Raw genomic sequence first — 16,465 nt, forward strand, 5'->3', positions numbered from 1 at the left:
ATTGCACCAATACCAAAAGTCATAGCGGTCTTGTCATTAATGAGCTGAACGTTTTGATATATGAACGGTTGAAATAGCTGAAAAATTGCGGAACGAGTTAGATGCCGAAAAACGTACGGAATAGTGAAAGAAGAAGAATAGATAATAGATAATAAAGAGAAACAGGAAAACAATGGTGTAAATGCTTAATAGCATTCACACCATTACACTTTAACACAGTAATCTGTGTTAACACATCTTCCATCTGTAAATTTGATATAGTCAACATTAATCATACATTTTTATTTGGTTTTAGTCCAAAATTAGTTGTATGAGCTCAGATCAGTGAAGCCTACATGCTATCAAAAACAAACAGAAAATCATGATAAGATCTATCTATTTGTGTAGATATTTCTGTCATAAGGCGAGGAGAAGAAGGCAAACTCAATACGCAGACTCATTTTGAAAACTGAACAAAATTTTTTTTTTAAACTAACAAAAACAAGAGGCTGGCGTGGCAGCAAAAAGACTATAACAAAAACACTAAATGGCGAGGCGAGGAGGGACGAGAGACAGAACATGAACCAAACAACAAGCAACAACCATGGACGTACCTGAGACAGAGAACAATGAACCAGCGGGGAGGTGGAGCAGAAGACCAGGTTTTAAAGCAGAGGGAAATCAGGAGAAGTGGGCACAGGTGTGTAACGAGGATTGAAGACAGGTGGAGATGGGTGGACAGGAAAGCAGGAGGAGACTGAGGGCAAGTGGGTAATGAAAAACAAAGACAAGAACTAAACCAAAACATCCCTAAACACCAGACAAAGCAAAAAGCAAAAACAAAACTCATGAACTCATTACAGAATCCCCCCTCCAAGGGACGGCTCCAGAAGTCCCTAAAGCAAAACAACAAAAACCTAGCACGGGAGGGTGGGGGGGGCGCAGGACGGAGGGCAAAATAAGCAGAATAATAAACAAAACCCGACAAGGCAAAAGACCAAGGGAATCAACCAAAACAAGCACAAAGACATCAAAGTTCCGGTGGACGGCCCGGGGACCATATTAGGTTTACTTTTTCTTATTATTTGGTTGTCTTCATGTTTAGTTTTTGTCTTTGAATAGTTTTGCTCCTTGTGCCCTTTGTCTTCTGTCACTATTCATCTTTCCTCTGTTCATTACTTGTCTGCCTGCCTCACCCATCTGCACCTGTCCCTCGTTTAGAATCTGTCACCTGTGTCCACTTCCAAATTACCCTCTGCCTTTAATACTGGTTCATCTTCACTCATGTGCTGTCTGGTGATTCTCATGTCTTGCCTCTCGTGTTTGGATTTAGTTAGCATTTTGGACTTTGTTTTGGTTTGCTGCTTTGTCAGCTCCTTTTTGTTAATAAATTAGTTTTACTTTGGGTTCCTCCTTGTCTGCCTGCATTTTGGGTTCGACCAACTCTCCCCAACCTGACAAAAGGCTTTGAGTTGCTGCCATGTAATTGGCTGACTAGCTATTTGTGTAAGCAAGCAATTGAACAAGTAAATTTAATAAAGTGACCAGTGAGTGTATACATAAGGTAATATGCTAAAACAAAATTTTCCCGTTTACTGGTGTTTGAAAAATGGAAATATGCCCAGTTGTTTCAGGGGAAACCAATCAGCTTGCTGCCACAAACGAGCTTAGGAACCATAGAATAAAATTTGTGGAACTTCATGTTTGTAAAGATATCCAGTATTGTGTTCAAGTTCATGGCAAACCTTTTGTGGCTTTATGATGCCGATTTGCACTAAATCTGTGTTGCTGTAAGACTCTGTCAAGGGATTGCCTATTTCCTATGTTAATAAAGTGTGGTGTTTTGGAATTTGTGTGTGATTACTTCCTGGTGGGCCGTCCTGGACGGGTGATTGGCAGCTCTGCACCACGCCCTCCGCAGCTGTAGCGGATCAGGCTCATCAGGCGTTCCATGGGTACTTAAGGCCGTGGTGGGAACCAGACCAGCGCTGGAGCATTGTTTTAGCATGTGGTAATGTGCCAAGCCTCAGGTTAATCTTTGTCCCTGGTGAAAACCTTTTTTTTTTTTGAGATTCTCATGTTTGTTTTTTGCCTTAACCTGCCTAGGATTACCTACCTGTTTCCGGAGCCAGTCTGGTCCTTACACGGAGCCTGCCACGAAGTTAGTACTCACCTGTTTACCTGTGCCTGTCTGCCAACGCTGCTGCCACCACCTGTAAAGGAAGGATTCATCAGTTGCCAACAGAGACTACCACCGAACCATCACTGGAATTAATACTCACCTCCTTGTCTTCTCTCTGTGTCGTGGATCACGCCTCTCACCGTAAGCTCACTCTCCTGGACAAAATCATTACTCGTACTTTACCTGTTCATCTCCGAAGAGAATCCTCAGACTCACACCACCCTCTGTTTCCAGGTCCCGGTTCCTGTTTCCTTTGCACACGTTTAACATCACTGTAAATAAAATCACTTCTGTTATTTTGGCCTCAGTGTCTGTCTATCGCCGAGCTGCTCTATTTAGAAAAGCCCAGATCCTGACATAAAGATGTTTGGAGAACCCCACAAACTCATTCTTGGGCACAGAAATACACTGAATTCACACACACAACTTTTTACACATGCATAGGTTTAAGCACACACACACACACACACACAAAACCAGCCATACAGTCTGCTATCATTCATGTGTAAGACACATCTATAATGGCCATATACTACTCTCAGATCTGCAATAATCAAAGAAGAGAACTGCAAATGGAACAGAGGATGGCTGGAAAATCACAGTGAGAAAATGTTCAGACAACAGAGAGGCAAAGAGTACAAAGAGACTGGTCTATTAGGGGCCATTGTGTGCTTTTATCTGCTCCTCATTTTCATCACTATTGTTATTGTTGTACATCATCTGCGCCCTGCTGGGGTAGCCATGTTGCAAACAGCTTTTAAAAACATATAGCCAAGACCAAAATGCCAAAGTGTTTAAATTATACTGCTGCTTTAAAACTTGCAAAGAAACCATTTAGAAATATAAAGAGGTTGATGTTACACTCTTATTTCTATAAAATATTTCAGTATTATAGCTACATAACTCTTGCCATCTCTTACCCAGTGCTGGGTCATATAGGCAGCCGGCCTTTAGGATAGTCCAAGTATAAGTAATATGTACAGGAGTGTTCGTACAGAGGTTGCAACATGTTGGTACCAAATTATGTTATTAGGTTCTATCCTGGACTTTCATACTATCTTCTTTTTTAGTGAAGAAGCAGAAGATGTTTTTTTAAACCATAAAAATCATTTTAGTGACTTCTTTCAGTTAATTTCAACACCGAACAATAAATGTGAAAAGATGAATCTGCTGGTAAATGTGGGGTAAGCTAGTCCATTACACAGTCCACATAACTGTCCACATGATTCTGTATTTTCTTGTGAAGAAATCTCACACCGCATTTAAAATTTGTTTATTTTTAACTTGACAAATAATATTTCACGAGCATAGGAACAACAAAAATAGCAGTAAGTCAAGCAAAAAAAAAAAAGAGAGAAGATTAATATGGCAAACAGTGATAAATGCAAGTGCTCTTACCCTGATGTTGTCGAAGGATGCTCTGTTTGTGACATCATACAGGAGAAGGAGAGCTGGTAAAAAACAAAACAAACAAACAAAAAAACAAATACAGATAAATTGGATGTACTCAACAAACTGCATGTGAGAAGTTAGGTAATTAAGATTGTTTTGGAGACTTTGTCTTCAACAGTTTACAGTTTGTCCAGCATGCATTTACCTGCAGGCTATGGCTGGTTATAATTGCATCAATGCAGGATCAAAGCTGCTACAAAACTCCAGCAAATGTCAGCTACTGTGGCGTCACATTTATGCTAAAAGTCCACCACGAGTGTGTATTACACTCCACGCATGCACTGAACCTCCCATGTGCACACAATTCAGTGACCACGAGCGCTACTCTACTGCAGGGCACAAAACTTAACACACGTGTGTAACCCTTTCTTTTCTGTTATTTTAATGCATTTGTGTTAATTTATTTAAAAAGAATGAACAAAACTCCTATTTTAAAAAAGGGGAGTGTAACTCCATTCCACAAGCTTTATTTCCGACTTGGACAGGAAGTATGATCTTTTTCTGTGTAACTTTAATCCCAAACTGATGATTTACAAGGGGCCCCACAAGCCTTGGAAGGAGGAAGATCTTATCCTGCTCTCTCCCATCCTAATTTGATAGTAGCTATTATAAGCTAAGTTTTTAAAAAGTTATTTAGAATTTTTATTTTAACTTCTTATACTTTGCCTACCCCCATTACTGGATTACTGGATTATTTCTGTGGACTGTGGATTTTTAATTTTATTTCACTCTTTGCTATATCCAAGATAAGCAAGAGAAAGATGCCTACGGTTGTAGCTGAGGACACCAGCAATATTTTACACAGACTTGAACTGATAGAACAGATGCTGCCTCAACTGGGGGTAAATGCCGAGATCAACGCAGCTACTGGAAATGAAACAACTCTACCGATGCCTCAGGACAACAAACAGCATCCAAGCACCTCAAGCAGCTCAACCACCTGGAACTGTCTCGGAGCTAAGCCGAAATATAAATCTCATCATTTGGATCTGACTCAATGTCTGACAGGATGGACCCCTCACCTAGATGATACAGCATGGCCAGCACTGAGCCGAAACATCCCCTCGTCAACACCAGCGCCAAAGAAAGGACAACAAGCAGCTGCAGCTGACATGATTCCACCTTCCTTGACTCCGGTACCAAGGGCAAATCAGCCAGCTCGAGCCATAACACATCCCGTCATGTTTCCAGCAGGAAACAGACTAAACTCTTCTGGAATTCCACTGACAAACAGGTTTTCTGCGCTGCAGCAGGAGCGTACAACAGACACTTGTCCTCCAAACATCAACATGAGGTATGAGACAAGACCAACACGACCACCTCCTAAAGTGACTCAGAAACCAAAACTAATGCCAAAAGTCCTTATTGTCTGGGATTCTGCAGTAAATGGTATTGATCATCTCTGTAACAAAAATAAAACAGAAGTACTCTGTTTTCCCAATGACACCGTGTCAGATGTTACAGAGACAATAGTCCCACTAACCACTGATCATCCAAGCATTGAAAATCTAATCATTCACATTGGAGCCAAGCATCTGGCCAAGAAGCACTCTGAAATACTAAAAAGGACTTTAGCCATCTTCTAAGCACACTTGGAAATCTGAAAATGGAGGTCCTTATCAGTGGACCAATACCGAAACCTGGACGTGGAGATGAGAATTACAGCAGACTGCTTATGATTAACAGATGGCTTATTAAAGAATGCTCCTCCAAATCCGTGAACTTTATTGACAATCACAAGATCTTCTGGGAATGCCGTCACTTATACAAACAAGACGGAGTCGGCCTAAATAAAGAGGGAAAAAACTTTTCACTGCCAACATCTTCAATGCTTTTAATTACACAAGGCCATCTCCCCCAGTCCAGGACACTGATGTCAGCGCCTCAGCTCAGGAGGCGCCCACAGTTTCTAAACAAACTGATAACCAGCCATCTTCCAGGACTCCAGCTGAAAACATGTCACCAACACTGCCTGTGAGACAAGACCAGGACCTGTCCCCTCAGAACAGTACAGGAACACAGGATAGCTCCATACAGCTGATGTTCCTTAACTTTACAGAGAAAATGGATCTACAAGTTCAGCTAGGAAGGTCTCTCTTAAGTTCCCAAAAAACATGCTTGAGTTCTGAACCTCCTGATTATGGCCCAACAAAACAATCAGACCAACATGAACTCTGTATGTCTGACGTCTGAGACAGGGGCCCAGACATTAATAAACCTGTCACTCTCCAGAAAGCGTCTGGCCCCCTGGCAGTAAGCTACAGGAGCTTCCCTGTTAGAATTACTAATAGAACAATAGCAAGGAAACACAGTGCCCTAAATGCAACTCTCAGATTAATCCCCTGTCTTAAGCAACCTCAAGCTATGGAATTATCTACCCCCCAAGACACTTAAGCTGGCTCTGCTAAATATAAGATCACTATCAGCAAAGGGACTTTTAGTTAACGACTTCATCACTGAGAACAATATTGATGCTGTTTCTCACAGAAACATGACTGGATGACATCAATGAAACACCTGTACTCATTGAGTCAGCACCCCCTAATTACAATTTTTTGAGTGAAAATCGTAAATATAAAAGGGGTGGAGGGGTTGCTGGAATCATTCATGATTCATTAAACTGTAAAAAGGTTTCCCTGGGAAATTTTGACTCTTTTGAATATTTAGGAATCGAGGTAAAAGGCCACAAACGAACTCTGACACTAACTGTATACAAACCCACAAAATGTGTGTCAAATTTTTTCAATGACTTTAGTGAGCTGTTACCTATGATATGCATTGATTATGATTGTCTAATAATTATGAGAGACTTTAACATCCATGTTGACAACACAATAGACAGAGAGGCAAAAAAGCTGAATGATGTACTTCCAAACTTTGGTTTGACTCAACATGTAAAACAGCCGACACATAATCTTGGACATGATTTGATTATCACCAAAGGTTTAATTATCTCCAAGGTCTCTGTAATTGGTGCCGCTCTTTCAGAACATTTTTCTGTTGTTTTTGAAAGTACAATCTATGATGACTCACTTAGAAAAACAGATGTTATCACAAAACACCTCTTCACAGACAGCACAGCTGAAACTTTTAATCAAATCTACTCCTGCACCTCACTTCCAGGATGTAAACCCGTAGATGAACTGGTTTATAACTTATTCTCCAAAGTCTCAGATATAACAGATTCTGTTGCTCCTGTTAAAGTGAAAATTATATCTGGCAGAAAGAAATCACCTTGGATAAACACCTCACTTGTAAGAAATGAGACAACCCTCTGTTAAAGGGCTAAACGTAAATGGCGTAAAACTTGGCTTCATGTTTTTTATGAAATCTACAAAGAAAAGCTGCAAAGTTTTCTCTCTTCACTAAAACATGAAAGGGAAACATTTTGTTCTGAAATCATAAACAAAAACATGAACAACGCTCATGCTCTGTTTGCCACAGTTGACAGGTTGACAAACCCTTCTGGGATTTTACCACCTGAACTCCACTCTACCAGGGCCTGCAATGAGTTTGACAACTTTTTCACAGAGAAAATTACAAAAACTAGAATATTAATCTGCTCATCCACACCAAACCCAATCCCGATGCCAAACATATCAAATGCAGAGAAAATGGTTGTATTTCACCAACTCACCCATAAAAACTTAGACAAAATTATAAATCAATTTAGCTCATCCTCCTGCTGTCTAGATATCCTTCCTACAACCTTCTTTAAGAAAGTTCTTCCTGTCATTGCATCTGACTTGATTCAAATAGTAAACTCATCTCTCTCATCAGGTGTTTTCCCCAGGCTCTGAAAACAGCAGCTATCAAACCTCTGTTAAAAAAGAACAATCTGGATAAATCACTATTGCAGAATTACAGGCCAATCTCTAACCTTCCATTCATCAGCAAAATTATTGAAAAAGCAGTTTTTCAACAGTTAAATAGCTTCCTAACAACGACCGACCGCTTTGACATCTTTCAGTCTAGTTTTCGTGCTCACCACAGCACTGAGACTGCCCTCGTCAAAGTCTTCAATGATGTCCACATAAATGCAGACTGTGGGAGAACCACAGTGTTGGTTCTACTGGACCTTATCACAGCATTTGACACTGTTGACCATAATATATCATTAAAGCAACTGAAGAGCTGGGTCGGACTCTCAGACATAGCACTCAGCTGGTTCAAATCCTACCTAAACAACAGGAACTTCTTTGTATCAATAAGCAACTTCTCTTCAGAGCGAACAGAAGTCACATGTGGAGTATCCCAAGGTTCAATCCTGGGACCCCTTCTACTTAATATCTACATGCTCCCACTAGCCCAGATTATAACAAGTAATAACATTAGCTACCATCACTATGCAGATGATACACAGCTCTATATTACAATGTCACCAGGTGACTCTGAACCCATCCAATCACTGAATAGATGCTTAGAACAAATCAATGCGTGGATGTGCCAAAACTTTCTCCAGCTGAACAGAAACAAGACTGAAATTGTTATCTTTGGACCTAAAGAGGAGCGATCAAGAGTCAGCGCGCAGCTTCAGGTATTACAGCTAGAAACTAGTGATCAGGCCCGAAACCTGGGTGTAGTAATGGACTCAGACCTGAACCTGAAGGGACACATAAAAACAGTTACAAAGTCGGCTTTCTACCACCTAAAGAACATCTCCAGATTTAAAGGACTAATGTTACAACAAGACCTAGAGAAAATTATGCACGCGTTCATCTTTAGTCGTCTCGATTACTGCAACAGTGTCTTCACAGGTCTGCCAAAAAAAATGTAATCAGACAGCTGCAGCTGATCCAGAACGCTGCTGCTCATGTTCTCACTAAGACCAGAAAAATAGAGCACATCACCCGGTTTTAAAGTCCCTACACTTGCTCCCTGTAGTGCAGAGAATAGACTTTAAAATACTTCTATTAGTTTATAAATCACTGAACTGTCTAGCACCACAATACATTAAAGACTTACTATCGTCGTATCAACCCTCCAGAACACTCAGGTCTTCTGGTTCTGGTCTACTTTGTATCCCCAGAACCAGAACCAAACATGGAGAAGCAGCTTTCAGTTTCGATGCACCATCAATCTGGAACAAACTCCTGGAAAACTGCAAAACAGCCGAAACACTAAATTCCTTTAAATCAAGGCTGAAAACTCACCTGTTTAGAGCTGCCTTTGATTAGTATGCTGCAAACTAATTCAGGTGTAAAGCTGCTCTGAACAAAATATCTTATTACATATTGACCTTATGATTATCATTTATGATATTTTTTTTTTGATAATTGTAATGTTGTTTTTTTTGATGATTGTAATTATGGTTTTTGATGATTGTAATGTAATCCTACTGATGTTTTTATTATGTAAAGCACTTTGAATGTCTTGCTGCTGAAATGTGCTATACCAATAAATTTTTACTTACTTACTTACTTTCTGCACTTTGAGCCTGGAAGATGGCGGTCTCAGACGTGTGACGCTGTTTTGAGTCATCTCGGTGAATTTTAGTACCAGAAGAAAAAAAAAAGTGTTTTAGTTAAATAACTGCACCTTCCAGAAGTTAATGTGGGACGTTTATTATGTTCAGTTAACGGGAGCTCGTGTAAGGGAGGCTGTGTGGAACCTCATCTCGGTGAGTTAGGACCACGTGCTTATCAGAGAATATGCTAATATTAGCATATACTAACACTAGGTCGAAAGTGGATTTATTTATGTTTTTTGTACCTTAGGAAATGTTATTTCCGTTTACATATGGTTTTACTTGATGGTATAACACAAGGAAACACTTTAAGTTGTGTACTATTGTGTACCTTTAGTTCAAGAAGGGTTTACTGATGTAAAACCTGATTATAAGGAAAAAATTGGAGCTGGCTGGCTAGACACTAGTTGGTAATTTGCTAAACTGATGGCATTTCATGTCATGATTTATAAAAGCTAGGAATTAACTATTCAATTGATTAAATTATTAATCATAATTTCCTGAAAAAAAGGAATTTCATTTGTTTTGTGATGTTAAAATTAATTTCATGTGTTACAAGGCATATTTTAAAACAAAACAAGAGAACATGCATGTCGAAGAGCAGCTGTATGATAGGTGATGATCAAAACCTGGCTGCTCAAAATGCAGCTACACGCTTCGCTGGTCGCAAACAGTCAGAATTTAGTGAGATTGCACCTGAACATTGTTTTTGGTACCGTCAGAGTGTGGTAATGATTGTGTTCATACCTTTGACATGCAATAATTACATTTGTGAATTCAAAGGGTGAAATATAAGGTGGCAACTCACTAGGCTGCGTCTAGAGAGTAGTTGGTGACTCAAAATTGTCAAAAAATTCACAAAAGCACTGCAAAAGTGGGTCAGACAGCTCTAATGTGATGAATGAGACATCCATCGCCACAGAATCTTCTGTCTTTTGTTCATTTCATTCCCATAAGCTTGTTTGAATGCAAACTGTTTCTGTTTGTTGTTTTTTTTTTCTGCAGCATAGAGCAGCATGTTTCGTTTCTTTTAGGTCTGAGAAGATCTATACTCAGGATTTAGTTTGAAGTGTGAATATGGATGCATTGATATGTCACAGCTCACAGCTCCTGTCACGCCTCCTCCTCTCAGTTCACGTCCACAGCCCATGCCATGCCCACGTTGCCATGCCACCACCTCATCATGCCAATTCCCTGCACCTGTTTTCACCTGTATTTATGCTCACTCCTCACTCCCAGTCTCCACCAGATTATTGAACAGCTTTTGCCCAGTAAATGTCCAGCACTTATCACAGTTTCATGCCTGCCTCTTGCCTGCCCCTTTTTGGATACCCTTTCGGACTCGGACCTGGAACGACAAACCCTTCTTCTGCCTTCTGGACCTGGCTTTTTGGATCACCCTTCTCTGGATTTGGCTGCCAACCTCTGACCTCCTGGTTCTGACCCTACGCCTGTTATTGGATATCCCCATCGGCTTAACCCCCTCATTCGACGCAGTATCTGTTCTTGTCACCCAGTGCCCAGAACCCCAGCCTGGGACAGAACCTGACCTGCTACAGAGCGTGAGTGCTGTTTTCTATACATCCCTGAACAAGCCTGTGTTAACCAATAAAAGGTTAAATCGTTGTGTTTGTCAACTCATGCTGACTCCATTCTCGCCCTGCCTTGTCATGATAATTATTATATAATCACACCGCAGCATACTGAATTGTAATAGAATTGTGTGAAGATTTTCACTCCTACTCACTGCACACAGTCGGAAACACAGCCAGAGACTTTTGGACAACTGTTCAGCAAATCAAAATGTCACTTGGCAAAACTACCTGATTAAAGAGATGAAGGAAGTGTGTGTGTGTGTGTGTGTGTGTGTGTGGAGGGGTTCTACTTAGTGGAGCATAAGTCATTTCTGTACTTAAAGTAGTATCTCACTGGGTTGTGACTGACCGAAAGAGGGTTTATCTTAGTAGGATACAAGAAGTGCGAAATCTCTGGAGACCTGAGTTCAAGTCCCACACAGGGCACGTTTTATTCCGCCTCCCTATCTCAGATAAAAGCAACTAAAGTTTTCCATGCAGCTGTTTTGTAGTTGGAGCAGATGTACATTTCAGATGTGTTAACTGTCAAAATGATTGCTTCGTGTTTGTGTCTGATAAAGCAGGTGCTTTACTTTCTCAGGTGAAAGTAAAGCAAACCATCAACAGTCTGATTTTGGTGATTATCTCCAACAGAGAACTTAAGTTTAGTTACTTTTTACTAAATTTATTTAAATATCTTTTTTAGCTTTATCACAGTTTTCAACATGTGTCGCCAGTATTTACCATCTTTGTACAATAGTTTCCAAATGACAAAGATTTCTCAATTAAAACTGAAAATTCAGTGCACAACAAGTGCAATCTTATATCAGAAACTGAAATCAATAAGATCAAAGGCCAGCTCCTGCACTTTGCTTAGAAAATGTATGAACCTTGAGTAAATCCAGTTGGAGGCTCTTGACCTTTAGTATGTATAGCACACAAGACAGACAGCAAGTTTGACTTTGGTCTAAGAGGAATTTCAGATGCCTTTCCAGTTTCTTTTTCTTTTGGCTGTTCCCTTTTCAGGGGTCATCACAGCGAGTCATCCTCCTCCATCTAAGTCTGTCTTCTGCATCCTCTGTCCTCACTCCAACTTCCTCTATGTCCTCTAACTGCATCCATATATCTCCTCTTTGTCTGTTTTCTGGCAGCTGCATCTCCAACCTCCTTCTACCAATATACCCACTGTCCATCCTCTGCACATGTCCAAACCATCTCAGTCTGGCCTCTCTAACTTTGTCTCCCAGTCATTCCAGCTGTACTGTACCTCTGATGACCTTGTTCCTAATCCTATTAGGATTCCATTAAGGTTCCTACTCTCCATCTACTACCCAGTCATCTGGAAGCTCTTTGTTACCACCCAGAGCCTTTAACATCTGCTTTCTCAACTCCTGAACTCTTTCAGATGTCTTTCCAGCAACATTTGAAATTCCCTTTTGGGGAATCCCAAGACATTTTCAAACCAGATTAGACTTGTAATCCCTCAAGCAAGGTATGGTCTAACAAAGGACTTCATTCCAGATGGACAAGTCAACAAAGCCTTCATCCTATCAGATGTTCTACTCATACTTCCCTTCTGGATGTCAAATTGCCATCTTCATTTTTCCATTTTGTGTTTTTCTCCTCCTCACCTTCTCCACACCAACCCTTAATAAATCCTAATAAATCTTTGCTTTATTTCAGCTGGACTTGTCCATGAAGGATGTTAAATGAGTTATAATCCCCATGAGTGTTGTTTGTGTCAGATTGAGAAGATATAGACAAAAATGTTGAAGGAAATAAAAGGAAGCATAAACAAAGAGAAAGCAAGAATCAGACGATATGTCCAGTGAGTTAATCTCCTTTTGCACTGTTCCACAAGAAGGCATTACAACTAAACCACAGAGTCGATATCTTTCACAAACACACACACCTTTTAGAAACAAAATTTAATTATATTTGGACAAAAGAACCAAATGAGGGGAGAAAACATTTGATTGTCATTAAATAAAAACCTAATGATAGAAATAAAGCTGAAGACTATAGTTTATACGCATCAGTGAACACTACCTTCTTTGTGGCCATCATCTTGTAAAGCTTTGCCCAGTTTTTATTGATATGTCCAAGAAATACTTGTTTTTACAAACTGAGTTAAATGCAGGAAACATTGATTTCATCAACACCTACAACATTGTTTATTTCTTTCAAATAAAGAACAGTAACACAGGTAACCTCTCTGAGAAGGTTTCCTCCAGAGTGTTGGAAAGAATACCCCTCATTTGGGTAATGGAACTGTGGGTCAGAATTTTACCTTCACAAAGTTGCTGAAGGGATCATGAGAGTAAAATTGTTCAGTCCACAAGTATTTTGTGGCCCTAGAGAAGGCTTAGAACTGTTCCCCTCAAAAAATTCTCTGAGGGTTGCTGCAGGAGTATGGCGTGCTGTGCAGTGGTGGTTAGCCAAGAGAGGGCGCAACCACTCACCACATTACCTTGAATGAGATATAAAAATGACATAATGAAATAAAAATATTTCAAAATATGTATGTATATATAGTTGTGTAAGATAAATATGTTATAGTTAATAATAAGTAAAGTTGTTTTGTTAATCGACGTTGTCTGATTGGTGACAAAAATCTTTGCCCATTGACTCTTGTTAAAAGTTGTACATGCGCAGTAGCTCCTCTTCAGTACAAGAGATAGGACCGTTCTGGGACGCACCTCTCCTGTGCCCTGAGCTGAATGTAGCTGTGTTTGCATATCACCGCCTCCCGCCGCCGGAGCGTGGGACTCCCGCCACGGGCTGACGTCACATCCGTCTGTCATAAAGTTCACCTGATTGAAAAGTCGAGCCTCGGGTGAGCTGCCTTTTATTCAAAGACAGCAATAAGTTCATTATGTGACAAAGTTACATGCACAAGGTAATAAATAAGTTCATAGTTAATAATTAAGAAAACTGATGTTAAAAACTTAAAATGTTTGGTTTTGAATTCTAATCGGAGTGAGACATCCGACCTTTGTTATATTGTACGTTCAGAATGACGTAGTGAGTGCTCTCACCATAAAACAAGCTTTGTTTTTTGTTTTTCTCCGGTAAAGTTTTGAAAAATAAAGAAGAAAACAGGTCTTATAAACACTAAATGTGTCCTACAGGCTTGTGCCTTGGGAGACCTCTGTCTTTGTAAGTATTGGTGTGTTCTGGAAGCACTTATGCATTTATATGTACATTATAATGTTGCTTCTGTTGTTTTAATTCATGTAAATACACTGGTGTGATACCTTAGTATATGTTTTGATATATGTCTATTTTGGACTTATAGCCCCCCCTGGAGAAAACTCCACCAGCCGCCACTGGTGCTGTGTCACATGTACAGGATATCAAATCCTGATATAACTAAAGCAAGTGCTATATCTGCACACAGTCACAGTATTATATTACACATTGGGATTACAGGAACAGCTCTAAAATTGTTTAAATCATGTTTGTTCATTTTAATGAATCTTCTTCATACACCAGTTAGTCATGGAGTTCCTCAGGGTTCAGTGCTTGAACCAATACTCTTTACCTAATGGAAGCATATATAAAGTAAAGTTATTCGACAGCATGGGATAACTTTTCCTAGTTATGCTAACTTATTTATTACCTTGTTTAGATATAATTATTCATGAAGCCTGATGAATCCAATGCATTAGTTAGATCACAAGCATTTCTTAAAGACATGAAAAAAACCTGAATGACTCCTAACTTTGTTTTTAAACTGTGCATGTACTGCCATCTCCTACTACCCGCTATTCAAGATTCTCAGTCATCCAGGACATAGCAAATCCAAAATGTTCATCTATAGTTTAAAAATTGGAACTTTACACTCTCTAGTTTCTTTAGTTTTCCCACATGATCTACCAGACATTCTTTTCTGTTGTGATATGATCAAAATTATTTTATTATTTATTTTAAACAGTTTTAAAACTTCTAAATTCATTCATACTTGCATCAGTTTTCTATCTTGATGTATAACATTATATCTGTATCACTTTCACTCCTCAGCTCCACTCCTAACCTTACTTGTTTCACCTACACAGTGTGCTTTCCCTCTTTTGCACCTACTGCTGTTACTCCATGTGGTGAAATTACACTCTGTCAACTACACTGAGCGAGACTAGAGAAGAAATGACAGAAAAGAAAAAGGATGCTGCTGCTTTCTGGACCCAGAAACCAGCAGTCAGACCTTGCAGATTGCACAGGGGTCTAAACAGCAAGACAGGTGTCTGCTGGATGGAGCAGATGGAACAAGTGCTCCCCTGTTTTCTAAAGTGGGGGTGCACCGTCTGGAATAAGAACACTGAGTACTATTATCACAGTATTTAGAAGCAAATGATATCCACAAAATTACAAAAAACTGAGAATCTAAATCCTTTTATGTTTATTTCATATTGACATCTACCCTGAAGTCATGGAAGCTGATTATTTTTGGATTGGACAAAAGTCTAGGCTAAAATTGGACTAAATATGGCCTAAAAGTAAAAGTTTTGTAAATGTCTTCCTTTGGTTTTACATATTAATAAATACCTGCAGGGTTTGTCCTAAAAAAAAAAAAAAAATCTTACAGGACATGAACTCCAGTGTTCCACATTAATTATTCTCAATAGGACTAATACCCCAGTGTCAGTGATGTAGACTATGTGTGAAAAGTTCTACTTTCTTCTTTTTTTCAGGACATATTAACATCGCAGAGTCCTCTAAACACTTTCACCAAGCATACCATGATTTACCATGTCCTGGATGACTGAGAATCTACACCAGCGCTTAGTAAAAGGCTGAAGCTTCTGATGTTCCCATTCTGCAATTCTATTTAGTCCGGTGCTGATTTCATTTACAATCCCTAAAAACAATGCTCTTTGTTGCATACTGCTATGATACAGAATTCAGTAACACTTAGAAATCAATATCTTTTAAAAAAAACGCTACATCCAAATTCAGTATTTATATTTTTACCATGTGTTGACATGACAGTAACTCAAATCTCAACAAAAGCTTCTGGGATAATGTCCTTTGGACAGATGAGACAAAACTGGAGCTTTTGGACAACAAGTCCCATAAGCTCTATCTTCACAGACCCAAAAATGAAACGCAAAGAAAAGAACGCTGTACCTACAGTGAAACATAGAGGAGGCTCAGTTCTGTTCTGTTCCAAGAATGATATAGATTATTTAAGAACAAAAATATCAAGATCTATTGCAGTACTACATAAAGTAAAGGACATATTTAATGATAAAGCACTATTTATATTATATAATGCAATAATTGTTCCACACTTGATTTATTGTATAGAAGTCTGGGGGAATGCATGTAAAACTATTACTAATCCTATTTTTATTTTGCAGAAAAGAGCTGTAAGAATTATCACAAGAAAGCATTACTATCACCCATCAAATATATTATTTCAGGAATTGGGATTGTTAAAATTTTATGAGTTGGTTGATTATTATGTTTTGCAGATTATGTATAAGGCTCATAAAAACATATTACCTATGAACATTCAATTAAATTTCGTTAAGAGAATAAGTAATTATAATCTCAAGGGACTAGAAATATTCATAAAACCTAAAATTAGAACAAACTTGAAGGATAAATGCACTTCAGTCAGAGGAGTAAGATTATGGAATGGTCTGGATTATGATTATAAAAATGCTGGTTCAATTAATTCATTTAAGAGAATGATAAAAGTTCATTTGTTAAAAAACTATGAATTTGTATAATTTGTATTGTAGGAGTTACTGTTTGAGGAGTTGAATTTTCGTTTTTGTTTTATTTGATGTTATTTGATTATTACCA

General features: G+C 39.0%; 1 protein-coding gene across 3 annotated transcripts in view; it reads right to left on the reverse strand.

The window, feature by feature from the left end:
• Positions 1 to 16,465, reverse strand: part of LOC108249935 (ras-related protein Rab-26) — a 115,349-nt gene that overhangs the window by 29,355 nt on the left and 69,529 nt on the right. For all 3 annotated transcript variants that reach the window (XM_025002376.2, XM_017439606.3, XM_025002377.2), the window contains one exon: positions 3,560 to 3,612. In XM_025002376.2, the coding sequence (XP_024858144.1) occupies positions 3,560 to 3,612 (53 nt within the window). The remainder of the gene's footprint in view (positions 1 to 3,559; positions 3,613 to 16,465) is intronic.

The sequence above is a fragment of the Kryptolebias marmoratus genome, linkage group LG2 (genome assembly GCF_001649575.2).
Source record: "Kryptolebias marmoratus isolate JLee-2015 linkage group LG2, ASM164957v2, whole genome shotgun sequence".
In the NCBI taxonomy this organism is placed as follows: domain Eukaryota; kingdom Metazoa; phylum Chordata; class Actinopteri; order Cyprinodontiformes; family Rivulidae; genus Kryptolebias; species Kryptolebias marmoratus.